General features: G+C 40.8%; 1 protein-coding gene across 1 annotated transcript in view; it reads right to left on the bottom strand.

Annotated features, from left to right (window-relative positions):
• CALCR (calcitonin receptor) overlaps positions 1-12700 on the bottom strand; it is a 394427-nt gene that overhangs the window by 156836 nt on the left and 224891 nt on the right. The window contains exon 2 of the mRNA XM_089692113.1: positions 12096-12183. Coding sequence (XP_089548239.1) covers positions 12096-12182 — 87 coding nt within the window. The 5' untranslated portion in view covers position 12183. The remainder of the gene's footprint in view (positions 1-12095; positions 12184-12700) is intronic.

Genomic DNA, 12700 nt, shown 5'->3' with positions numbered 1-12700 from the left:
TGTTACATATGGGGAGAGGGTAGGGTCTGGGGAGAGAGTAGTGTTACTATCTATCTATCTATCTATCTATCTATCTATCTATCTATTTCTACATACGCTCTTTTTTTTTTATCATTTACATTTTTTCTGATTGTTCCTATTAATCAAATAAGACAGTCACTGTCAATCACATTTAATGATTTTTCTAAGAAAAGTTCCTTGATGCTCTTGCAGAATCTACCAGCTAATGATAGACCTTGAATATTTCAAATTCTTTCTAAAAGGATAATGTCAAGGGGACAAAATAATCTAGATCTTAATTTCCTAGGCAACATGTGGGCACATCCACTGACTAATTGTTCTCCAACTAATCCTTCTCTTCTTAGTGACAGAATGACTAACTGTACAATAATGATTGTAGACAAAGATAAAGACTAAAGCTGAGAAAGGACACAATCTGGCAAAGGTGATGGTGGATTTGTTTTCTCTATACACATATTTTTTGCAAAAGAAATAATTAAAAAATGGAGGTGAAAAAGGGTCTGCATTGCCTTCATCAACCAATCAGATATTTGAGTTTCTATTTAATAAAAAAAATAAATGCAACTTGCCCATCAGGACCACCCTAAGAGGTATTCAGGAAGATCCTCATGGGCTCTATATAACGGCGTAACTATAGCCATAGAAAATCATAGGACCGCTATGTGGCCTGGAAGTAGAGGACCCTGCAAAATGATTTGTACAATTGGCAACAACATCTGGCACATAAATGTGGATAATATAAATGGGCATATATGGAAATTTCCAAAGAATTGCTATGAAGACAATCAGTATTTTGGTAACCCTATAACAGAATATAGCAAAAAGAGTCAAGATAAAAATATGAAGCACATTGTAGAGATGCCTTTTCAGAGGAAAGTTGGAGGACGAATTATGCAGCAGTTTAGCAGCCGTACATATGATGTCACTCCTAAAAAAACAAGTAAATGACGTCATACATACGACCACTAAGCCACCACCAGTGTCTCAGAGCTGATTCTATTTCTTCATCAGAGGAGATCCAGGTTACCATGAATGTTTGCTTACAATACTCTGCCACTACGTACCATTGTCTCCTGAAAGAGAACATTTGTTAAAAGAGACATCCAGGAAAAATACAAAATCCTGCCATCAATGTGCAAATACAGATCAATGCATGCGTGTTTTTGGATAAATAGCTTAGAAAAACAAACTTCCCATAACAATGCATTCCATAACAATAGGTTCTCAGTGAAGCCTGACTAAAACCCCCAAAACTTTACAGATCTTTATAGTTTCCTTTCAAAAAGTGTTTTCAGAACCAGAAAAGAAAGACAGAAAAATTGATTTCCAAGGTTCTTATTAGTTTTTGTCTTTTTCTGCACCCCTTTACAGAGCGCTGATCTGTCCACATCAGCTTTTGCCTCTGAAGGAGCTTAGAGTCTAATCTCATCACTACAGTCCTATATAAACTGTGGGACAGATTTCAGGGAATGACGCCATGGGGGGTATGGTATATTTAAACCCCAAACCAAACATTTGTAGCGATGACTGGTGGCCCCTTTAAGCAGGTCAGGGTGTCTGCTTTAAGCAGCTCAGCTTTGTGCATGCGCAGTATGAAACCGGCAGTGAAGCTGCAATGCTTCATGACAGGTATCCTGTACTGGAAATGCTGGCACCTGCACTCAAAGCCAATTGGAGAATCGGCTCAGGTGTTGAATCCCTGGACAAGTAAGTGTCTTTATATTAAAAGTCAGCAGCAACAACAATTTATTTTGGATTTGTTTAAATTCTTTACTGTTGTGATTCCAAAATTTGCATACATCCAAACCACTGAATGACAAAAATTTTGTCCAAATTTGGGTTTGTAAGAAGCAAATTGCACATGTCTACTACCAAACAGATGGTGTCCCTCTTCGGGTCCTTGGCAGATCTGGAGACATGTTCTACACCTCTGTTCTCTTAGGGTCCCACATCAGCAAGAGAAGGAGAAACAAACTGCGGCCAGTAAGTAATGCAAACAAATTGCACATGTCTACTACCAAACAGCCAGAGTCTCTCTTTGGGTCCTTGGCAGATCTGGACACATGTTCTACAGCTCTGTTCTCTTAGGGTCCCACATCAGCAAGAGAAGGAGAAACAAACTGTGGCCAGTAAGTAATGCAAACTGATTGCACATGTCTACTACCAAACAGCCAGAGTCTCTCTTTGGGTCCTTGGCAGATTTGAGATCTGTCCTGGGATTCAGCAATGTCCTTACCTGAGCCAATTCTTCAATCGGCTTTGGGTACAGTCTCTTCTCCTAGAACACTTCTTTCTCCCTGCCACCCCCCAAATTCTCCCTCCCAACACATGATACCACAGTGCCCAGGGCAGCTTCCCTTCCTACCCACCTCTTGCCTGCCCTGGTGGAAAAAAGGCTAATACCCCAATGCTCTAAAACACCATAAAGTCTATTTTTCTTTTTAGAGTAGAAAATGGTTGAGACCCTTGTCATGTTTTTTCTTTCATCTGGGTCAAACTGGAGATATTTCCCTATACTTTCACTCACACAGACACAGCAGGAAGTAAAAGATCTCTTTAATGCAGAACTTAAAAAAAAGGGAAAGTTCTGCTCTTTCGACAATCTTTTTCCACTGTTGAACACTTTTTTTTTAGGGGGGGGGGTGCAGTTACCTAGTTTTGATAGCTACCCACTCCCACTACAGCCCAAATTAGCCCCCCTCTATTTGGCTTCAGTCTTCAGAAATGCGTCACAGGTTCCAGGAGGCTGCGGGACTATTAAAAAGTGCAGCACTCCTCGTGCATGTGCAGTGGGAATCCAGCTGTGAAGCGGCAAGGAGTTCAGCTGGATTAAAAAAATATATATATACCAGCACCGGGGACCTGAAGACTGGCAAAGAACCGGCCCGGGTGAGCACCACGCTGGATCTATGGACAGGTAAGTGTCCTTTCATTGAAAGTCATCAGTTACAGTATTTGTAGCTGCTAACGTTTGATTTTTTTTTGTGGGGGACTGAAGAACCTTTTAAAAGGAGAGGGGAAATTACCTCTTAGACAGTTGTCACAAGAACAAGTTTACTATTAGAAAAATTACTTTCACCTCCTGTTTATGGGACAATTTAAAAAAAACTGCTGTTTTCCAACATTTTTAGTAATGGAGGCAATGGAGTTGATTTACTAAAACTGGAGAGTGCAAATTCTGGTGCAACTGTGCATGGTAGCCAATCAGCTTCTAACTTCAGCTTGTTCAATTAAACTTTGGCAATAAAAACTGGAAGCTGTTTGGTTTCTATGCAGAGCTGCACATGATTTTGCTCTCTTAGTAAATCACCCCCAATGTTCACCAAGACCAAGAGAGGTCAATCCCTACATCCCTGACATGCAGTAGGGTTGAAAACCAGAGCTGCACATGATTTTGCACTCTCCAGTTTTAGTAAATCACCCCCAATGTTCACCAAGACCAGGAGAGGTCAATCCCTACATCCCTGACATGCAGTAGGGTTGAAAACCATATGGAAGACTTTCAAGATGGAGGCACCAGGAGAACTACAGTTGCAGGGAAGACAACAGTAGGCTCCATGGAGCAGTTAGTATGAATTTTGTTATTAATATATAGTGAGTATATGTTAGAAGGATTAAATCCTTCCCCTTTAAGTTAAGTTCCCCTTTAAGAAGGTTCTTGCTATAATTGTGATCTTTGAATTACCAGGTGACTGCTACAGACTTCGACTTCTAGACTAGAAATACTTAGAATTTTACCAAACAACTTGTGATATGTCTATACCTGTGCATAATGGTTCTCACTAGAGTCCTTCCTTAACCTCAATTACGAAGGTGAACTTATAACCACAGCCAGGCCTGAATTATCGCAGCAGCTTAGACTGAAATAAATTGCCACTTTGTGCTCCCAGACAGAAATACAAGCAATTATTACAGTATGCAGCGAGGCACACTGTTTTCATTTCCATATAAATTCAGGCTTCAGCGGGCAGTCTGTACGGAGATGCGTCTTAGGGTTTTACAGGTGCAGATGGCAGGCCGCATGTTAATGCAGTCTGGAAATTGAATGTAGAAGAAGCCTGACTGCATCATTTTACAATAAAACTACAATTTATTTGCCCTAAGCACACATTTTGAGTTAGTATTTGAATGTTTACTTTGCAGGAATATTTTACACCATTTTTACCTTCTTATATGCCTGATGTACCGAATTTTATTACTGTAATATACATGCAGCTTTCTGGATTCCTTCTTATTTGTATCAGGTTTTTATGGCAATCTTTCAGTTCCTCTAAGCAACAACTGCCAAGCCAGGTAAAGAGATTATTGGCTTCTATCAGTCATCCCTAACTGATAGACTTACATTGAGAAAGAGGTGTAGTAAGGCAAAACCTCTGTGGAATAGTGGAAAGTAGGAAGCAGGGCCTGTATATGTAATGAAATGTAATGTAGGTGAAAATAAAGAAAAATAAGCCATAAAAAGAGAAAAAAAAATGCAGCCACCACATCTGATTGGTTAGGGGCAATATACACATTTTTAGTTTTTGGGTTTAATATTGCTTTACACTTACTTTGAATACCAAATACACTGCTCAAAAAAATGAAAGGAACAATTTTAAATCAGAGTACAGCATCAAGTCAGTGAAACTCCTGGGATATTGATCTGGTCAGTTAAATAGCAGAGGGGGTTGTTAATCAATTTCAGCTGATTTTGTGTTAATGAAATTAACAACAGGTGCACTAGATGGGCAACAGTGAGACAACCCTCAAAACAGGAATGGTTTTACAGGTGAAGGCCATTGACATTTTTTTCCCTACTCATATTTTCTCTAGTTTTGCATTTAGCTAGGGTCAGTGTCACTACTGGAAGCATGAGGCCATACCTGGACTTTACAGAGGTTGCACAGGCAGTCAAACTCCTCTAGGATGGCACATCAATACGTGCCATTGCCAGAAGGTTTGCTGTGTCTCCCAGCACAGTCTCAAGAGCATGGAGGAGATTCCAGGAGACAGGCAGTTACTCTAGGAGAGCTGGACAGGGCTGTAGAAGGTCCTTAACCCATCAGCAGGACCTGTATCTGCTCCTTTATTTAAGGAGGAACAGGATAAGCACTGCCAGAACCCTACAAAATGACCTCCAGCAGGTCACTGATATGAATGTCTCTGACCAAACAAACAGAAACAGACTTCATGAGGGTCGCCTGAGGGCCCAACATCCTCTAGTGGGCCCTGTGCTCACTGCCCAGCACCACAAAGCTCGATTAGCATTTGCCATTGAACACCAGAATTGGCAGGTCGTGGAGAATGTTATGCTGCCTGTAACATCGTTCAGCATGACCATGTTGGTGGTGGGTCAGTAGTGGTCTGGGGAGGCAGAACCATGGATGGACGCACAGACCTCTACAGGCTAGACAATGGCACCCTGACTGCCATTAGGTATCGTGATGAAATCCTTGGACCCATTGTCAGACCCTACACTGGTGCAGTAGGTCCTGGGTTCCTCCTGGTGCATGACAATGCCTGGCCTCATGTGGTGAGAGTATGCAGGCAGTTCCTGGAGGATGACGGAATTGATAGCATTGAATGGCCGCCTGACCTAAATCCAATAGAACACCTCTGGGATATCATGTTTCAGTCCATCCGATGCTGCCAGGTTGCCCCTCAGACTGTCCAGGAGCTGAGTGATGCCCTGGTCCAGATCTGGGAGGAAATACCACAGGACATCATCAGTCGTCTAATTAGTAGCATGCCCCGACTTTGTCAGGCATGCATACAAGCATGTGGGGGCCATACAAACTACTGAGTACCATTTTGAGTTGCTGCAATGAAATTTCAGCAAAGTAGACTAGCCTGCTGCATCATTTTTTCACTTTGATTTTAGGGGTGTCTTTGAATTCAGTCCTCTGTAGGTTGATAATTTTCATTTCCATCAAACGATGGGGCATCCTTACGTTCCTAACACATTACCCCGTCCATATCACTATAGATATCCAGCATGAGTTTTTTTTCCCATTGAGATCTGATGTGTTTTCAAAGTGTTCCTTTAATTTTTTGAGTGGTGTATATATATATATATATATATATATATATATATATATATATTTATATATTACACTTTTCCTCTACATGTAAAAATCTGTATTTGTTTGCTAGAAAATTACATAGAACCAGCAAAAAACATTATACATTTATATTTAAGCAGAGGCCCTACAGAATTAATTGGTTGGTTTTGCAATGTTTTTAATGTCCTATATTTAAGAGCAGTAGTTTTTCAAACACAATTTTTTGGAAAAATACACTTGAATTAATTTAATGCACAAAAATACAATATAATACCCAATTGTTTGATAAAATATAAAAGACAATGTTAAGCCTAGTGGATATTATTGGTCACGATTTAAAATTGTGCACACTTGTGGAATGGCGCCAAACTACAGTACTTAAAAAAATTCCAAGGGCAATGCTTTAAAGGCCTTCACAGGTCACCAGTTTAGAATTACACAAGAGGTCTGGTGCTATTTTTGCTTTTGCTCTGACATTCACGACAATTTGTCATATGCGATCGGAGTTTACGTATACGTGCAGGACTGACACGTGAGTTCACCTTTGTGTGTTTTTTTTTATTTTGTTATTTATTTATTTTTACATTGTCTCTAAATTTTTAGCGCTTTTATTGATATCACAAGGAATGAATAACATCCCTTGTGATAGCATGGGCAGTGACAAGTCCTCTTTATGGAGAGATATGGGGTCTATTAGACCCCAGATCTCTCCTCTCCCCTTAAAAGAATCAGATTGAACCAAGATCCATTTGATCAGATGTGTTTTACAAGTCAAAAATGACTTGTTTATATGATGGGGAAACTAGACAAAATACTCATCCCTTCTGATTTTTTATACTGTAGAGACGATCGGGGAAGGGGTGGTCCCTGATCACATCTATGGTAATCCGGCTTCAGTCCTGGCGTATGGTAAACCGCCTTCAGTCCCGGGCTTCCCGCGGGGATGGGAGAGCCCAGGGAGGCACCAGTGGGGGGCAGGAGGGGGGACCCCCTTATACCTCCTGTAAAAGCAATCCAGCGTCTAATTAGCCACTAGAATCTCTTTTACAAAAAATGAAAATTGACTGCTTAAAAAAAAAAATACTGTGTTGATGCCTGTAGCTGCTGAATCTGATTTGAGCTCAGAGAAGGGGAAGAAGAAGAAGCAGCACAAGTTGCTAATCAGGTGTGCTACAGTGCAATGGGCATGCTGATAGGAGGATGAAACAGAGTGATAGAGAGAAATGCACATCAGTGTACTGCTTCCCTTTTTACTGTGCAGCCAAAGGTTGGGGGTTTAGTGGGGAGGAGACCTGTAAGTGAAAGAGAAACTGCACTCAATAAAGATCAGGTCCCCTTCATTGCTAGGGTTGTGATGTTGGGCACAGCTGTGTAAGTCATAGGACTGGATAGCCAGAAATAAAATAAAAAAATATGTTTGTAGATAAAACAGCTCCAACATAAGCATTTGAATTTTGTATTTAGCTGTTTTCCAGTATTACAGTTTTAAGATGACTAATTTCATATTATGGTAGGAGCCCGCATTCCCTCAAAGTGCCACTTTAAATTAAAAAAATCGCAAAACTAAATACATATTTAAAATGTAAAACATTTTTGTTTAAAAGTGAATTCTGAGTTGACTTTGATGTCACTTTGAAACAAACTCTAATTCTAATTGCGTGCCATTACTATATTTGTATAGCATTAACAAGATTATATTTTAAATTAATTGTGAGTTACTGATAAGAAATCCTTTATGGGTGTGATCCACGTTCCCTTTACTCTCATAATCCAAAAATAATCATCTACGTTTGAAGCAAATAGTTAAAAAATAAAAACAATTTCAAACAATTCAGCTTAAAATTGGTATGCCAGAATTTTCTTTTTTTCCCCCCTTTTTTCTTTATTGCTGCTTGTAATCTGTTCCAATGAAAAAGAAAGTTCTGCTGTAACACTTTGCTTTAAACCTGAGCTGTTTTCTGCAGTACTTCTGCTTCACCATTAGTTTTCAGAATTCAGCCTACTTCCTGTGAGCCCAGGCTATCATTGACCTGCTCCTTGGGGTGATATCAGGGCGGGGCCAGGTGCCATTTTGGCTGCCAAACTACTCATAATTGGTTGCTGCTCACACCAAAACAACCAAGTCTGGGAACTAAACATACACAGAGCTGAACATACACTGAGGATGGAATGTCCTCCATGAGTCCTGCCTCAGTTGACCTCATTGTCAGCACAGCCCCCTTTACAGTACCCTGGGCTGAGTATCACTCACTTATCAAATGAGCACCAACTTAGTACAGAAGGAGGCACCTTCCACCGCTGCCACTGAGAATGGAGGGGAAAGACCTTTGACATTCTCGACCCAGCCTGAAGACTGCAGGATAAAAAGTATCTACAGGGTACTTAAACAAAATTCTGGGGACCTTTGGGGGGAAAAGGGGGTAAGTAAGGGCAGATGACGGGCATGGGGAGCAAGCTGCACTTCAGCTTTAGGCTAATTAACTTTGAGCTACAGTTAGAAGCTACAAATGGAAACTAAAAAGGACTAAATAAAGCTTTGGGTCTCCACTCAGGCTTCTGTAGCCATGCAAGCCCATCCATCACACAAGTCTAAGCCCAGCTCTGTCTAAACCACGCAGCTGACACGTTTCCCCAGCTCATTGGGCTTAGTCATGCCTCCACAAAACGTGTTGGAGATCATGGCTTAGATGGAGCCAGGCTGAAGCTGCTATCATTTGTGTGATGGACGGGCTTGCACAGTGTGCGGCAATTGGCACACTTTCTTTGCATAAAAACAGATTTTTGTATCTCTCTTTGTACTTTTAGCCAACCATATTAGAATATTTGGACTTTTTTTTCATATGCAATGCAGATAGAGCTCTAGGTTTCCTTTCACATATTTTCCAGTCTCTCCTTAGCTTCTTTGTTGAAAAAAGTCTGATGTTTTCAGAACTCAATTGCCCAATCTGAAATCTAAATAGAACACTGAATAAGAGCAATGACTCATCCCCTTCCCTTTGGCATCTTTCAGATGGCTCCTATACAAAACTCATTGCTCCCAACTGTACCTCATTTGATGGGACTGTCCCTCTTTTTAGACCAAATCCTCTGTTCCTCATGTAGCCCCAGTTGTCCCTTTTTCTGGTCTGATATGTATATCTCAATAAATTCTTATTATGAAAAGCTGATATAAAGGAAAAATATAGATTAAATAAGCACTTGTGTGGTTTAGCCAATCATTGTCTGCATATTTTCTTTGATCTTGAGGTCCAGGTTACCAGGGCCATGGCAAGGACCCTATGTCTACACACTGTGTGGTAAAAAGTGTCCCTCTATCATTTCAGAAAGTTGAGAGGTTTGCAAAAATATAGGGCCATCAGCCAAAGAGACAACTGTTACTTGCTGAGTAGTCCATTCCTGTTCTATAATAAGGACCCCTTCACATGGGATGATTACAACTGAATCCTGTGCAGGACCATGTTTACCAGCACGGGGATGCACAGGTGTTGAGCTGCCTCCCAACAGACAATGGGACTTCCAGCACGAGGATACAACATCTGTGCATCCCGATACCTGTTATACATCGCCTTGCATGGGGCATGGATATAATCCCTCCCTGTAAATGAGACCTAAAGTGTTAAAGTACATCCAAGGACTGGACTATCTTTATCAAGATCTGAGTGAGTGCAATGCCTGGGTTCAAATGGATCTCAGCAGGGATCTTGCTTGTCCTAAACAAGGCCCAGCAGATTGGAGGCACCACCAGAGAGTTCCCTAACCTTAGCAGAAGTTTAAGCTGTCCATACACCAGTAGAATTCTGTTTGAAGTTTTGATCAAAATTTAGAAAAATCAGAGCATTCAGTCTTGTCATCCTTGAGTCAACTAATTTTCTTTGAAAGCCCTTAAAATTTCATCCAGTAACCATTGGAAAATCAAAGGATCATTTTCTAACAAAATTCTACTGGTGTAGGTGGCTAACTTTAGACTTCCCTTAGCCTCAGAAGAGAATTATCGCATACATGAGAAATTTTAAGCCTACAGAGACATTCCTGGAGTTTCCTTAGATGTGTTTGCTTCCTGGATATGCCCATCAAGCAATCTTGAGTAAGCCTAAAGAACTTACTATCTACATAGATTCTAGAGATAGCTTATTCCACATAAGCAGAGAACGCAAGTGATAGAGACACATTTGAACTGCCATGAGCCATATCGATCCTATTTCAGTGCTCAATTGTTTGCAAGTTTGTATAATTTGCCTGGATATAATTAATAAGGAGCTAAAGGTTTTATTGAAAATTTACTTTGTTATTTAGAAAATCAATAAAAACACCTACAATTAAAAGAATGATTAAGAAGAAGAAGCCTGGGGACAAAAGGATCTCATCTTGGGTCTTGCTTACCCTAAACAAGGGCCAACACAGTGGAGGCACCACCAGTGAGTTCTCGCACCTTAGCAGAAGCTTAATCTAGCCATACAAAAATAGAATTCTGTTTGAACTTTGGATCGAAATTTAGAAAAATTAGAGCATTCAATCTTGTCATCCTTGAGTCAACTAATTTTCTTTGAAAGCCCTTAAAATTTCATACAGTAACCATAGGAAAATCAAAGGAATGTTCAGAAAAAAGGAACATTTTCTAAGAAAATTCTACTGGTGTATGTGGCTAGCTTTAGACTTCCGTTACTATACAGGTGCACTAGATTAGTGGCCTGAAAATAGAAATACTGTAATTTTAAGACTACAAAGACATTCCTGGCATTTCCTTAGAAGTGCTTGCCTCATGGTTGCACTCATCAAACAATCTTGAGTAAGCCTAATGAACTTACTATCTACATGGAAGCTGGCCATACACCAGTATAATTTTAAGACTACAAAGACATTCCTGGCATGTCCTTAGATGTGTTTGCCTGCATGGATACTGGGGCTGGCTTATTTAAAATTAACTTTGTTATTTGGATAATCAATTGGAAATACTTACAGTTAAAAGAATGATTAGGAAAAAGCAGCCTGGGGACAAAGGGATCCCAGCTGGGGTCTTGTGTGCCCTAAACAAGGCCCAACAGAGTGAAGTCACCGCCAGAGTGTTCTCCCACCTTAGCAGAAGCTTAAGCTGGCCATACGCCAGTATAATTTTAAGACTACAAAGACATTCCTGGCATTTCCTTAGATGTGCCTCATGGTTGCACCCATCAAGCAATCTTGAGTAAGCCTAATGAATTTACAATCCACATGGATTCTAGATATGGCCAATTCTACATAACTTCATAGGCAAAGAACACAAGTAATAGAAGGACATTTGAACTGTCAAGAGCCCGGTTGATCCCAGTCCAGCGCTCAAATATTTGCAAGTTATTATTATTATTATACAGTATTTATAAAGCGCCGATAGTTCGCTCAGCGCTGTACATTACAAAGGGGGACAGAACATGTGACAGAACAATACCAATACAATGCAAAACATGAGGGGATTGAGGGCCCTGCTCTTTCGAGCTTACAATCTAGGAGGGAGGGGATGGTGGTACAGGAGGAGATAGCTGTGGGGGATGGAGTGGTAGGAAGAGTGGAGGAGGTCGGCAAGTTAGCAGGGGGTGGGGTAGGCTTCCCTGAAGAGATGGGTTTTTAGGGTGGGCCTAAAGGAGAGGAGAGTAGGTGATAATCTGATGGGTTGGGGCAGGGAGTTCCAGAGGATGGGTGACACCCTGGAGAAGTCCTGGAGGCGGGCATGGGAGGAGGAGACCAGGGAACTAGAGAGAAGGAGGTCTTGTGAGGAGCGGAGTGTGCGTGCTGGGCGGTACTTGGATATTAGGTCAGTGATGTAGTTCGGGGCAGTATGGTGGACGGCTTTGTACGTCAGTGTTAGGATTTTGAATTTGATCCGTTGCGCAACTGGAAGCCAGTGGAGGGATTAGCAGAGGGGGGTGGCGGAGATGGAGCGGTTGGAAAGGTGAATGAGTCTGGCTGCCGTATTCAGGATTGGCCTGGATATAACGAAGGAGCTAAAGCTTTTATTGAAAATTAACTTTGTAATTGAGAAAATCAATTGGAAATACTTACAATTAAAAGAATGATTAAGAAGAAGCAACAGGAGTTTATTTTCCCCTCCATTGTTTGCTTAAGAAATGCAAGTTCCATTGCTGTCATTCTGTGGAATAAGAAGAAAACAACAGATTAAAATTAATATTTTGTTGACATGCAAAACAAAAAAAATGTATTAAGGTGTTGCTTCTGAAACTCTGATTTTACATTACACACACAAAAAAAAAAAAATCAAAAAGAGAGACTGCAACACTACCTACCTAGGTCTAGGGTCACTGGGTAAGCATACCAATACATGAATAAAAAAGGTCATTCTCTTTATGTGACTATCATGGATCCTAATAAAAAGTTTTGTTTTTGTGTATTGATCTCACAGTTGACGTGCACTGATGTGTGCACATGCACAGAAATACTCACAGACTTGCTGCTGCATCTCTGCCAGTCCCAATACCTGGCAGAGGATGGTGTTAGGTGTGCACATGCATTGCATTTTCATGACCCACATTTTCACAACAGCAATACACTGCCTCCTGGGGTGTCTGATGTAAACATCCCAGAGGGCAGCTGGGGGTGCTACATCATTCTTGCCTCTGTCAGGATACAAGAAGTCCTGAACCACAGCA

The sequence above is a fragment of the Staurois parvus genome, unplaced genomic scaffold, assembly GCF_062004578.1.
Source record: "Staurois parvus isolate SC_StPar_1 unplaced genomic scaffold, SC_StPar_1.0 ptg000576l, whole genome shotgun sequence".
Taxonomy (NCBI): Eukaryota; Metazoa; Chordata; class Amphibia; order Anura; family Ranidae; genus Staurois; species Staurois parvus.
Note: the sequence above shows the minus strand (reverse complement) of the source record. Positions and strands in the feature narration are given on the sequence as shown.